Below are 14,570 nucleotides of genomic sequence, written 5' to 3' on the forward strand. Positions count from 1 at the left end.
GCTGTTGTCAATATAACATAACAGGCAGACTCTAACTCTCACATGGCTCTTCATCTCTCCCTCCTCCAACTCCTCCTCATCTTCTACAGAGTCTCAGCAGGTAAGGGTAACATTTCTATGAATTAAGGGTGAAGTCCCCTGAGTCAATTAACTTTAAACCCTGTATAATCGATCTCAATCATGAACAAGCTGTTTAAAAGTGTTGGAGCAATGCAATTTTTGTTATTTTTCCTCTGTACAGATTGTGTTAAATGCTAACTCTAATTTAAATGTGATTTGTGTTGATGTGTCCACAGTGACTGTGTCTGTGCAGACAGGAGGCTCCATCACCATCCCATGTAGCTATGAGCAGTATTACATAAACCACGTGAAATACTGGTGTCAAGGATTAGGTTGGGATGTATGTTCGTATGTAGTACGTACAGACCATCTTAAGAGCAGTGGTAAAAACTCAATCTCTGATGACATCAACAAGAGAATCTTCACTGTGACCATGACTGACCTGACGTCATGGGACTATGGGAATTACAGGTGTGTTGTGGAGATCAATAGAGGACCAGATATCATGATACAATGGTTCTACCTGTCTGTCACTCCAGGTAAGATCCCTTCACTGCTTGTATCTAGTAAAGTAGAATGAATAGTGCTCAGCAATGTCCTATGGAGTGTCCTGTAATCCTGCAATGCCAAATACAAATAATGACCCAATTATGAATAGCTATTTATAACAAATGAAATGAGAATTGTGCAACCACTCTGAAAGATAGACAGATCTTCTTCTAGACAGATTTATACATTACATATATGTGCAAAGAATTGACCATGTTTTGAAGCTGTACAGTGTTTGTTTACAATTAGATTGCTTAAAAACAGCTGAGTAAAACAATATTATATTTTAGGTCATGATGGGGAATAATTTAACTGAGCTCGTGATGCAAGTTACGTTCTTCAAGAATCAATGACTATATATAATTATTATGAATTTAAAAGACCAAAAATGGATGTACCAATCACAGAATGCAGCTTGAAGGAATTTGTAAGGAGGCTGTTGTAAAAGCACTTTTTTCTTCTCTGAATTCTTGTTTTTTACCTGTGTTCAGGTACTCCAGAACTCTATGTGGAACAACAGGAAGTGACTGGAGTAGAAGGAGGGAGTGTCACTGTCTGTTGTTACTATAGTAACTCTGGAGACATGAAGTGGTGCAGGATGGGTGGTGATTGTGTGAGTGGGAATTCTGGGACTTTACATGGAACATCAGTGACATTAAATCAGACTAGTGATGCCAACAACAGAACAGTCTTAACAGTCACTATGAGTGGACTGAAGATGGAGAACACTGACTGGTATTGGTGTAGAGTTGGAGAAATAGAGATGCCTGTTCACATCACTGTCAGTCAACAAACTGCAACACAGAGAACCTCTAAGATGACCTCAAGTTAGTAGATCAATCACATACTTTATGATCAATATGATTCCCTTTGTTTTATCCACTGGTATCATCTGGAACTAATTGTAATATGAACTATGAATGTGATGTTGCTATACAACCTGACTATCTGGTTTACCATTAACTTCATTGATGATATTGTTGTTTTACCTCACAGCAACCCAAGATCCAACCCCTCAACAACCCTCTGCCTCTCCAACTGCTGAGCCTGTTCAGACTGACAACACAAGTCAAGGAGCTGAGGGGAACATGGAGGAAGTCCACCAGAGGTTATTATCACTCCTTCAGATGTTTTATCCCACATGTTGTTAGATAATATGAACTCAGAGAAACATTACAATTCCATCATACACTACAACAGTTAATGCTAACCAAACACCCTCCCTAAATGCACATAGAGACTGTTATCACTTCCTCCTGGGTAGAACATCTCTGTGGTTGCCTTGTGAGAAGTAGCAGCATTATTGTGTTATGCTCACTCATGTGCAAGAACAAGTTGCAAACTTAATAAATAGTCATAATCTCAATAATAATCATCTCTTCATTTGCATGGTCAACTTCCACACATGTGAACAGATAAATAATTGTTCCATGTATCACAACAAGTGCATACAACAAATGAACAATTTATAATGATCTATTTTAATTGTATTTTTAATTCAAGTTCGTATATGTAATCCATCAGGTCCATAGATGTGAAAGTCCTACTCATCTCTCTGGGCATGTTGGTGGTGGTGACAGCTGGTATCCTAGTAACATGGAAGATGTGGAGAAGGCATAGTAAGTAGTCATTTTATGTGAATATAAAACAGGAGAATAGTTTAGAAAATACTAAATGTATTGATATTGTGACCAACAGTATATTTCTCACCTGTGATTCATCTTGAATGACAGAAAACATTTGGAGGAATTGTCTTTAAGAAATCCATTCAGAGGTATTATTGTACTATAACAAACTCAGAAGTTACTGACATCTCCCTCTCTTTATTCCAGAGGACAATAAGGCCAAGGACCAGACAACTAACAACTCAGTGGTAGGATACACTTCTTTAATGTTATTATTTTCAACCATCTGCAAATCTGTTGTTGATCTGGGATCATCTACCATTTGACTCCAGTATTACCTCTTCAGTTGATCATCAATGAGTTGACATAAAAGGTCCCATATTCTAACTGAACCCAAGCTCTTATAGCTCTCAAGATGTTAAAAAGACTGTTAAAAAGACAGATAACAGGAAATTGTCAGTTCACTAAACATACATCTGAAACAAACTGTGGTTTAGGTGGTAAATAGACAAGTCCTGTTCCTCTTTGCTATTTATTTCTTTGCAGTCTGCTGACTCTGAGCAGGACATTACATATAGCACAGTGACCAAAACCAGACAAATAGCACAGCAGGTACAAACTGAATAAAACTTGTATTTTTCTGTGGAGATCTTGGACTAGAACCAATAACTCCATCTCTGCAGTGAGCCAGAGTTCTCTCTCTCTCTCTCTCTCTCTCTCCTTCTCTCCTTCTCTCTCTCTCTCCTCTCTCCTCAATTTCTGCAGTGTGAGCTGTTGTTCTCTATCTCTCTCTCTCGATCTCTCTGTCCTCGATTTCTGCAGTGTGTGTTGGTGTTCTCTATCTCTCTCTCTATCTCTCTGTCCTCGATTTCTGCAGTTTGAGCTGGTGTTCTCTCTCTCTCTCTCTCTGTCATCGGAATTTCATAATTCCTATATGTGTTCATTAATTAAATTCACTCAGTCTATTTTATAAGAATTTGTAAGATTCCTATTTGCATAAAATAGATAGAGACCAGTCTTATCAAAATTAGATAATAGTTTTTATTCTCGGAGCTCGCTGCCATGGAACCACGAACAACAGTTTATATACAAAATTTGACGTCATAGGTTATAAAATATCCTTCCTCCTATCGACCAAGGCAAAACAGGTTCAAAGGTTTATTCCAACCCCCTAGCTCACTCACTCCAGACACAAACCATATCAAGATTAACTTCTGAAATCTCACCTTCGTCTATCACTATTCAGCAGACAGTTCCAGATAATGGAAAACCTAGGGAGACACTCGCTGCCTTATCTAAACCTCCCAGAGCTAAATTGAGTTGGTTCAACCATAGGTTAACGACCCTCTTTACTTACTTAAAAACCCACAATCCATTCCTCCCTAACCCAGCTGGAATGGTATTTATTATGTTTAATTACCCCCTGTTTCATGCTGCACAATCCCTTCCTCATGAACTAACATTATTAATCAGATATAATAAAACAGGGTAGAGTTTAATTAGTTATAGTTCTATTTAAACGTAGATATTGTTTAGTCATTATTCATAAAAACACTAACACTCTCTCTCTCCTAACTCAATTAAATTAAAAACAATTTGGGAGGTAGGCATGGGAAACATATGTTTACATTGCCAAAGCAAGGGAAATAGATAGTAAACAAAGTTAAATAACAAAACAACATTTACAGTAAACATCACACTCACTAAAGTTCCAAAATACATTTCCAATGTAATATTATGTTATGTTCCTTATTTTTCCATAGTGTATGTCTGCACTATTTTAGTGATTCACCGTAGCGAAGGCGTAGGCTCAGGTTTTCTGGGTCTCTATGTTTTTGGTTGGATTGGTATCTCAATTTCTTTCTTAGGTTTATGCATTCTTCATCAAACCATTTGTCATTGTTGTTAATTTTCTTAGGTTGTCTGCTTGACATTTTTTATTTGATTTTGGATGCTGAAAGGTCAAATATACTGTTTAGGTTTTCTACTGCCAAGTTTACACCTTCACCATTACAGTGAAACATTTTGTCCAGGACCTTTTCTAGAAGGGATTGAATTTGTTGTTGACTAATTGTTTTTTGCTAGATTTCACACTACGTTCCTTCTTTCTAAAGCATTTCTTACATTTATTCCGTTCCTTTGGCTTTGATGCCTCAGGGAGGCATATGGGGGAGGGAATATGGTCACCTCCAGGTAGGTTTTTGTCCCCCTGTGTTCTGAGGGTGTCAGGTTCTTGTTGAGTTCTGACATTTAGGCCGCCACAGACTAGCACACATCCCTGAGACTGGAAATTGTTGATCTCCCCCTCTAGGATGGAGAAGCTGTCATCGTTAAAGCACAGGGATTCTATTGGGGGGATATAGGTAGCACACATGAGGACATTCTTCTCTGTTGAGATCATTTCATTATTAGTTTCTTGCTAGATGTTAAATGTTCCTGTTTTGACGAATGGAGTGGGTTAGGTCTGCTCTATACGGAATTAGCATACCCCCTGAGTCTCTTCCCTGTTTGACACCTGATAGTTTGGTGGATGTGGCTAACAGCTGTCTGTAGCTTAGAGGGCAACCAGTGGGTCCCTCTCCTTTATACCGTGTTTCTTGTAGGATGACAATGTCTATATTTCCAATTTCTTTGATGAAGTCTGGGTTCCTGGACCATCACAGTAGGTGTGAGCAGAGCATGTTGAGCATCTGATACGTACAGTTGAAGTCGGAGGTTTACGTGCATCTTCGCCAAATACATTTAAACTCAGTTTTTCACAATTCCTGACAAATTAATCCTAGTAAGAATTCCCTGTTTTAGGTTATATCAAAATTTAGGTTATACACCAATTTATTTTAAGAAAGTGAAATGACATGATAATAGTAGAGAATGATTTATTTCAGCTTTTATGTCTTTCATCACATTCCCAGTTGGTCAGAAGTTTACATACACTCAATTAGTATTTGGTAGCATTGCCTTTAAATTGTTTAACTTAGGTCAAGCGTTTCGGGTAGCCTTCCACAAGCTTCCCACAATAAGTTGGGTGAATTTTGGCCCGTTCCTCCTGACAGAGCTGGTGTAACTGAGTCAGGTTTGTAGGCCTACTTGCTCGCACACGCTTTTTCAGATCTACCCACAAATTGTCTATAGGATTGAGGTCAGGGCTTTTTGATGGCCACTCCAATACCTTGACTTTGTTGTCCTTAAGCCATTTTGCCACAACTTTGGAAGTATGCTTGGTGTCATTGTCCATTTGGAAGACCCATTTACGACCAAGCTTTAACTTCCTGACTGATCTTGAGATGTTGCTTCAATATATCCACATAATGTTCCTTTCTCATGATGCCATCTATTGTGTGAAGTGCACCAGTCCCTCCTGCAGCAAATCACCCCCACAACATGATGCTGCCACCCCCGTGCTTCATGGTTGGGATGGTGTTCTTCGGCTTGCAAGCCTCCCCCTTTTTCCTCCAAACATAACGATGGTCATTATGGCCAAACAGTTATATTTTTGTTTCATCAGATCAGAGGACATTTCTCCAAAAAGTACGATCTTTGTCCCCATGTGCAGTTCCACACCCTAGTCTGTTTTTTTATGGCGGTTTTGGAGCAGTGGCTTCCACCTTGCTGAGTGGCCTTTCATGTTATGTCGATATAGGACTCCTTTTACTGTGGATATAGATACTATTGTACCTGTTTCCTCCAGCATCTTCACAAGGTCCTTTGCTGTTGTTCTGGGATTGATTTGCACTTTTCGCACCAAGATCGTTCATCTCTAGGAGACAGAACACGTCTCCTTCCTGAACGGTATGCGTGGTCCCATGGTGTTTATACTTGCGTACTATTGTTTGTACAGATGAACAGGCGTTTGGAAATTGCTCCCAAGGATGAACCAGACTTGTGGAGGTCCACAATTTTTTCTGAGGTCTGGCTGATTTCTTTTGATTTTCCCATGATGTCAAGTAGAGGCACTGAGTTTGAAGGTAGGCCTTGAAATACATCCACAGGGACACCTCTAATTGACTCAAATTATGTCAACTCGCCTATCAGAAGCTTCTAAATTCATGACATCATTTTCTGGAAATTTCCAAGCTCTTTAAAGGCACAGTCAACTTAGTGTATGTATTCTTCTGACCCATTGGAATTGTAAATAGAGTGAATTATAAGTGAAATAATCTCTCTGTAAACAATTGTTGGAAAAATTACGTGTCATGCACAAAGTAGATGTCCTAACCGACTTGCCAAAACTATAGTTTGTTAACAAGACATTTGTGGAGAGGTAGAAAAATGATTTTTAATGACTCCAAGCTAAGTGTATATTAACTTCCAAATTCAACTGTACCTCTTAGATTGCAGGATGGGGCTTGGGAGGGTGTTATAGTGGTGGTTGGGGCTGTTGCTCTGCTCACGGCCTGGGCTCATGTTCTGCTGTTATGTTGAGGTCCTTGCCACAGGGGTGGGGGGAATGGGGTGGGAAGAAGGGGCATAGGTCTGAAATGGGGGTTACCTATAAAGGGTGTGGCAGGTTTTGCTTGGGGGAGTCTTAGCTGGTTGGGATGTGGCTGGTGATGCTGTGGTCTGGGTGTAGGTCATCTTGACATGGCTTCTCTAAGTGCAGGTCTTTCAGTAGGGGGTCTTATAGGTCTGGGAGGGTGTCTCGCTAATCTGGGTGGGGAGTCCGTTGCTCTGCTCCTCCTGTGTGAGTTGCTGGGGGTACGGTTCAGGGTGACGTCCTTCAGGGTCCTGGAGAAAGTTGGGATTGCTGCTTTGTAGAGGTGGACCTGGTCATAAACGCTGTTGAAGTGTGAGCTGGGCTTCTGTCTCTCTCTGTCTCTCTCTCTCTCTCTTTCTCCTCCATCTCTGCAGTGTGAGCTGGGGTTCTCTCTCTCTGTCTCTCTCTCTCTCTCTCTTTCTCCTCCATCTCTGCGGTGTGAGCTGGGGTTCTCTCTCTCCCCCCCTCTCTCTCTCTCTCTCTCTCACCTCCATCTCTGCAGTGTGAGCTGGGGTTCTCTCTCTCCCCCCCTCTCTCTCTCTCTCTCTCTCACCTCCATCTCTGCAGTGTGAGCTGGGGTTCTCTCTCTCTCCCCCTCTCTCTCTCTCTCACCTCCATCTCTGCAGTGTGAGCTGAGTATCTGAAGTGTGTCTCTTTTCCTGTGCGTGTATCCATATGTTTACCTTCTGTTCCTTTTGATGGCATAGAAGGCCCTTCTTGCCTTGTCTCTAAGATCGTTCACAGCTTTCTTGAAGTTACTGTGGTGCTGATGTTTAGGCAGAGGTATGTATAGTTTGGGTGCTCTAGGGCAACGGTGTCAAGATGGAATTTGTATTTACTGCTGCCAAGAGATGAGCTATAGGTGTAAATACCGTAGGAGTCCCCTCGAAACCTACCATTGACTATGTACATTCCCATTGTCCGACAGACCTGCAAGAAATGTGACCCATTTTTGTTGGTTATGTTGTCGTAGTTGTGTCTAGGGGGACATATGGGGGAGGGAATGCTGTCACCTCCAGGTAGGTGTTTTCTCCACCTGCGTGCTGAGGGCTTCTTGTCTAGTTCTGGCATTTAGGTTGCCACAGACTAGTCCATGTCCCTGGGCCTGGAAATGGTTGATCTCCTCCTCTAGGGTGAGCGAAGCTAGCTGAGCATCTGAAGTTCCGGGTCTCTTCCAATGCATGTAGCCATGTGTTTATCTTCTGTGCTGTCCATTTCTCAGAGGCCAAACCCAGAGAGACGCCATGACGTGATGTACAGCACTGTGATGCCTGATCAGTTCAGGACAGAAGAGAAGGTCAACTTATGGCTACAAGCATCTCGACTCGTAGACAACATTATTGCTGTTACTCATAAAACGTCACTGCCTTCGCAAATGTGCATCTGTTTTAGAAAACAATTGTATTTCCAGTCTAATGTTCTGTCTTGGAACAAGCAATAGGTAAATGTACACTATAACAGTATAACAACACGTTTTTGTTACTTGGGCGTCTCTCTACCAACAGGATCCATTTCCTGAAGCTGATGATGATGTCACATACAGCACTGTCATCCCCCAGCACAAGACCCAACTAAAAGGACAGACCAAGGTAAAGCTGTTCTACTGATTCTCCACAGCTGGTATTATGTTATCAGAAACAACAGTAGGTGATTGTTTCCTCAGTGTTAATATAGTCATGGTTGCATCACCATTATAGCTGTAGGCCTAATATATCACCTTTATGTTACATATCACAATTATAACTGTCTACCCTTTTAATTTCACAGAGAAGTGTGTTTTTATAGTGTATCTCCATCATGACAGAACTGTCCCTGTTCACCTCTCTACCTGTTCCTCCTCTGTAGTCAGCAGAACCAGATGATAATGTGGTCTACAGCTCACTAGCTCTACAGGTGACCACACAGGTCAGTGTTGGTGTCTCCTCTGTCTGTTGTACCAGATGATGCTGATCTCTCAACAAAGATACAGACAACACCACATTACTATGTGTACTAAACATCACTTTTTAACCACACAAATCTGTCTTCGTTTTTTTATTTTGCTGCATGTAAAATGTTATTATCACATTGTGATCAGCTAAACTATTGTTATCAGTGTGTATCTATAACATTACAGTGTGGACTGCACCTGGGTTTAGGGTGACGTTGCACCTAGATGATGATCTTGGGTCAGATAAAAAAAAATTCCCCACCAAAGGTTAAGGTTAGGATAGGAGGAGATCTGTATCTAGTTGAAACGTCACAATGGAGATTGTGACTGAATGTTTCACTTTCTCTCCAGCAGAGGGCAGCAGCAGCACAGTAGTGACTGACTGAGAAGACCTTCCTTTTACTGGAAGGACAGAACACTCCCCTCTCCTGTGTCACAACGTCTATCTGCCTCCAATATTCTTCTGTCATACCTCTTAACCCACCCCAGGAAGACACCTCTATCCTTTAGTGTAATAAACTACTGAAGACAGTCTGCTGTGTTTGTTCTGATTATCATCACATTTCTGTTATTAGTCATGTTCCACCACCTTTCCCCTTGTCTCTTGTTTCTTACATCATGATCTTATTGATCTAGTTTAATGTCCTATGCCTGTAACTAATCATGATCAACGTGTATTAAGATCTTAGTATAGACAGCTATTATGTATAATAACTACTGTACTGCAATAATAAAATGTATTATATACACTGCTCAAAAAAATAAAGGGAACACTAAAATAACACATCCTAGATCTGAATGAAGGAAATATTCTTATTAAATACTTTTTCCCTCTACATAGTTGAATGTGCTGACAACAAAATCACACAAAAATGATCAATGGAAATCAAATTTATCAACCCATGGAGGTCAGGATTTGGAGTCAAGATTAAAGTGGAAAACCACACTACAGGCTGATCCAACTTTGATGTCATGTCCTTAAAACAAGTCAAAATGAGACTCAGTAGTGTGTGTGGCCTCCACGTGCCTGTATGACCTCCGTACAACGCCTGGGCATGCTCCTGATGAGGTTGCGGATGGTCTCCTGAGGGATCTCCTCCCAGACCTGGACTAAAGCATCCGCCAACTCCTGGACAGTCTGTGGCGCAACGTGACGTTGGTGGATGGAGCGAGACATGATGTCCCAGATGTGCTCAATTGGATTCAGGTCTGGGGAACGGGCGGGCCAGTCCATAGCATCAATGCCTTCCTCTTGCAGGAACTGCTGACACACTCCAGCCACATGAGGTCTAGCATTGTCTTGCATTAGGAGGAATCCAGGGCCAACCGCACCAGCATATGGTCTCACAAGGGGTCTGAGGATCTCATCTCGGTACCTAATGGCAGTCAGGCTACCTCTGGCGAGCACATGGAGGGCTGTGCGGCCCCCCAAAGAAATGCCACCCCACACCATGACTGACCCACCGCCAAAACGGTCATGCTGGAGGATGTTGCCGGCAGCAGAATGTTCTCCACGGCGTCTCCAGACTGTCACGTCTGTCACATGTGCTCAGTGTGAACCTGCTTTCTTCTGTGAAGAGCACAGGGCGCCAGTGGCGAATTTGCCAATCTTGGTGTTCCCTGGCAAATGAAAAACGTCCTGCACGGTGTTGCGCTGTAAGCACAACCCCCACCTGTGGACGTCGGGTCCTCATACCACCCTCATGGAGTCTGTTTCTGACCGTTTGAGCAGACACATGCACATTTGTGGCCTGCTGGAGGTCATTTTGCAGGGCTCTGGCAGTGCTTCTCCTGCTCCTCCTTGCACAAAGGCGGAGGTAGCGGTCCTGCTGCTGGGTTGTTGCCCTCTTACGGCCTCCTCCACGTCTCCTGATGTACTGGCCTGTCTCCTGGTAGCGCCTCCATGCTCTGGACACTATGCTGGACGACACAGTAAACCTTCTTGCCACAGCTCGCATTAATGTTCCATCCTGGATGAGCTGTACTACCTGAGCCACTTGTGTGGGTTGTAGACTCCGTCTCATGCTACCACTAGAGTGAAAGCACCGTCAGCATTCAAAAGTGACCAAAACATCAGCCAGGAGGCATAGGAATTGAGAAGTGGTCTGTGATCACCCCCTGCAGAACCACTCCTTTATTGGCGGTGTCTTGCTAATTGCCTATAATTTCCACCTGTTGTCTATTCCATTTGCACAAATGGACAACAACACTTAGGCTTCTATATCCAGCTTTTACATACTATATACATTTTACTGACACAGTATATTTGACATTAGTTGTATTTTGTTTGTTTTTAGTCCTTCAGCTCCCCTCTACCCCTCCCCTCTATCCCTCCCCTCTACCCCTCCCCTCTACCCCTCCCCTCTACCCCCCCCTCTACCCCTCCCCTCTATCCCTCCCCTCTACCCCTCCCCTCTACCCCTCCCCTCAACCCCTCCCCTCTACCCTCTACCCCTCCCCTCAACCCCTCCCCTCTACCCTCTACCCCTCCCCTCTACCCCTCCCCTCAACCCCTCCCCTCTATCCCTCCCCTCTACCCCTCCCCTCTACCCCTCCCCTCAACCCCTCCCCTCTACCCTCTACCCCTCCCCTCAACCCCTCCCCTCTACCCCTCCCCTCAACCCCTCCCCTCTATCCCTCCCCTCAACCCCTCCCCTCTAACCCTCCCCTCTACCCCTCCCATCTTGATTTATATTTGCCATATATTTTCCAACTGTGCTGTTTCATAAAAGTTATAAACCTATATACAAAATCAGAACTGTTTGTGGTCTCCATTGAAAACTCACATGTCCTGGTCTCTGTCTGCCCAAAATAAATGTTTAACCCAAGTGGAGAGTTGAAGGACACATGTAAAGGAGTTCCCGGGGTTCAAACCAAACCAAAGTATGAGGGAGAGGGGTTACTAACAGTGGGGCGTTTATCATAGGATACTGTTTAAGTTCCCTAAGTTGGTATCCATCAACATCTATCATAGGTTACTGTTTAAGTTCCCTAAGTTGGTATCCATCAACATTTATCATAGGTTACTGTTTAAGTTCCCTAAGTTGGTATCCATCAACATTTATCATAGGTTACTGTTTAAGTTCCCTAAGTTGGTATCCATCAACATCTATCATAGGTTACTGTCTAAGTTCCCTAAGTTGGTATCCATCAACATTTATCATAGGTTACTGTTTAAGTTCCCTAAGTTGGTATCCATCAACATTTATCATAGGTTACTGTTTAAGTTCCCTAAGTTGGTATCCATCAACATTTATCATAGGTTACTGTTTAAATTCCCTAAGTTGGTATCCATCAACATTTATCATAGGTTACTGTTTAAGTTCCCTAAGTTGGTATCCATCAACATTTATCATAGGTTACTGTTTAAGTTCCCTAAGTTGGTATCCATCAACATTTATCATAGGTTACTGTTTAAGTTCCCTAAGTTGGTATCCATCAACATTTATCATAGGTTACTGTTTAAGTTCCCTAAGTTGGTATCCATCAACATTTATCATAGGTTACTGTTTAAGTTCCCTAAGTTGGTATCCATCAACATTTATCATAGGTTACTGTTTAAGTTCCCTTAGTTGGTATCCATCAATATTTATCATAGGTTACTGTTTAAGTTCCCTAAGTTGGTATCCATCAACATTTATCATAGGTTACTGTTTAAGTTCCCTAAGTTGGTATCCATCAACATTTATCATAGGTTACTGTTTAAGTTCCCTAAGTTGGTATCCATCAACATTTATCATAGGTTACTGTTTAAGTTCCCTAAGTTGGTATCCATCAACATTTACTTTGATTAATTTATGGCACCTTTTATTATGTTATTTAGAATATTATTTGTAATTTTGAATGTATTGTTTTTTTAAATTGAATTTTAAGGATTCTGTAGGAGGTGCTATGGCAATTGAAAGGCTGGGGTTGAGCTCGTCCCAGAACCGGAGACGTGGGCAGACCATGATAAGCAGATTCCATTAGCTTCCATAGCCACAGAGTCAGATTCCACAGCCACAGAGTCAGATTCCACAGCCACAAAGTCAGATTCCACAGCCACAAAGTCAGATTCCATAGCCACAGTTTCAGATTCCACAGCCACATTTTATTAAAGGTTAGGGTTGAGGTTAACAGTGTGGTTAGGTTAGGGTTAAGGTTAACAGTGTGGTTAGGTTAGGTTAACAATGTGGTTAGGGTAGGGTTAAGTTTAACAGTGTGGTTAGGTCAGGGATAAAGTCAGGTTTAAAATACAATTTTAAGAAGATCAAATGTGGAAATGGGTGGGATTAATGACTTTCTGGGTATGGAATCTAGTGATGACCCGAGTGGACTGGCGGTCTAAGGCACTGCATCTAAGTTCAAGAGGTGTCACTACAGTCCCTGGTTCGAATCCAGGCTGTATTACATCTGGCTATGATTGGGAGTTCCATAGGGCAGTGCACAATTGGCCAAGCATCGTCCGGGTTTGGCCAGGGCAGCCCATCATTGTAAATAAGAATTTGTTCTTAACTGACTTGCCTAGTTAAATAAAAAATAAAAATCCTACATTCATGTGCTTGTCAAAATTTCAAATTTTGGGTGTCGGAAATACGACTTTGTTTCATTCATGTGCTATTTGGTGATTTGGTCAGAACAATTCTTCAACCAGTAAGAGTTTAGCTACCTTGATATTGACAATATGGTCAATCTAATTACATTACAAATTACATACTGATGAGGCTGTAGTGGTCAAAAACGGATTTGTTGTCATCGTTTGGTTGAAAATGTTCCTAGGTCAGTGGTGAAACGTCACAACTCAGCAACTCAGGCAGCAACATTTTCTAATTTTCCTCTTGTAATTCCGACTTGGAGGATCATTCAAGTGAAACTACCCAGTCAGAACTAGGAATTTCACAGAACTCCGAAAGCACATGAACGTGTAAATGAACCTTTGGTAAAGAAGCGTGCAGTGTTTAGCCCAGGGACGTCACTAGAGATTACTGGATAGGGGGGCAAAGCCTCTTTTAGGGGGGTCTGGCATATTCCCTCCATTCCGTTTATTGTTAGCTAGCAATCTCAAGCCACGGAAGTAGCTAAGGTTAACTTAAATGTTAGCTACAAGTAGGCCTAACGGTGCATGTACACTACATAGCAGTAAATTGCTGCGTGCCTCATAGGCCGCCCCTTGTGACTCGCTTGTGGGCGTGCTGGAAGCATATGGCAGCACGTTCGATTGTGCGTCAAGAATTCAGCATAGCAAGTTTGTATGAAGATCTGGTTATTAAATGGGTACACAGTTAATTGGGATAGGGGGCAGCATTTTCACTTTTGGATGAATAGCGTGCCCAGAGTGAACTGCCTCCTACTCTGTCCCAGATGCTAATATATGCATATTATTATTATAAACACCAAGGGTGTCACGTTCTGACCTTTATTTCCTTTGTTTTGTATTTATTTAGTATGGTCAGGGCGTGAGTTGGGTGGGCAGTCTATGTTTGTTTTTCTATGTTTTGGGGCATTTCTATGTTTCGGCCTAGTATGGTTCTCAATCAGAGGCAGGTGTCATTAGTTGTCTCTGATTGAGAATCATACTTAGGTAGCCTGGGTTGCAGTGTTTGTTTGTGGGTGATTGTCTATGTTAGTGGCTTGTGTCAGCACAGGTCTCTTTTTTGTAGCTTCACGGTCGTATTTGGTTTATTGTTTTGTGTTACTCTTTTGTAGTGTTCAGTGTACTCTTTATTAAAATTCAATATGAACACATACCACGCCACATATTGGTCCTCTGATCCTTCTCGCCTCTCCTCTTCAGATGAGGAAGACCGTGACAGAATCACCCACCCACCAAGGACCAAGCGGCACGGTAAAAAACAGCGACGACAGCAGCAGCAGCAGCAGCAGCAGCAACAACAGCGGCCGGTATCACAGGACTCCTGGACATGGGAGGAGATACTGAACGGAGAGTGACCCT

General features: G+C 42.3%; 1 protein-coding gene across 3 annotated transcripts; it reads left to right on the plus strand.

The window, feature by feature from the left end:
- The first annotated feature begins 347 nt into the window (after positions 1 to 347).
- LOC110531109 (polymeric immunoglobulin receptor-like) lies at positions 348 to 9,359 on the plus strand. 3 transcript variants are annotated; one of them, XM_036987474.1, is made up of 8 exons: positions 348 to 599; positions 1,101 to 1,436; positions 1,606 to 1,717; positions 2,134 to 2,228; positions 2,442 to 2,482; positions 8,214 to 8,297; positions 8,554 to 8,613; positions 8,990 to 9,359. In XM_036987474.1, the coding sequence occupies exons 1-8, from the start codon at positions 494 to 496 to the stop codon at positions 9,011 to 9,013; spliced, it is 858 nt and encodes a 285-aa protein (XP_036843369.1). In that variant the 5' UTR covers positions 348 to 493; the 3' UTR covers positions 9,014 to 9,359. The 3 variants fall into 3 exon arrangements, with proteins under 3 accessions (XP_036843369.1, XP_036843374.1, XP_036843379.1); XM_036987479.1 differs by having other exon boundaries at positions 8,993 to 9,359; XM_036987484.1 differs by having other exon boundaries at positions 366 to 531.
- Positions 9,360 to 14,570: the final 5,211 nt, after the last annotated feature.

The sequence above is a fragment of the Oncorhynchus mykiss genome, chromosome 1 (genome assembly GCF_013265735.2).
Source record: "Oncorhynchus mykiss isolate Arlee chromosome 1, USDA_OmykA_1.1, whole genome shotgun sequence".
In the NCBI taxonomy this organism is placed as follows: domain Eukaryota; kingdom Metazoa; phylum Chordata; class Actinopteri; order Salmoniformes; family Salmonidae; genus Oncorhynchus; species Oncorhynchus mykiss.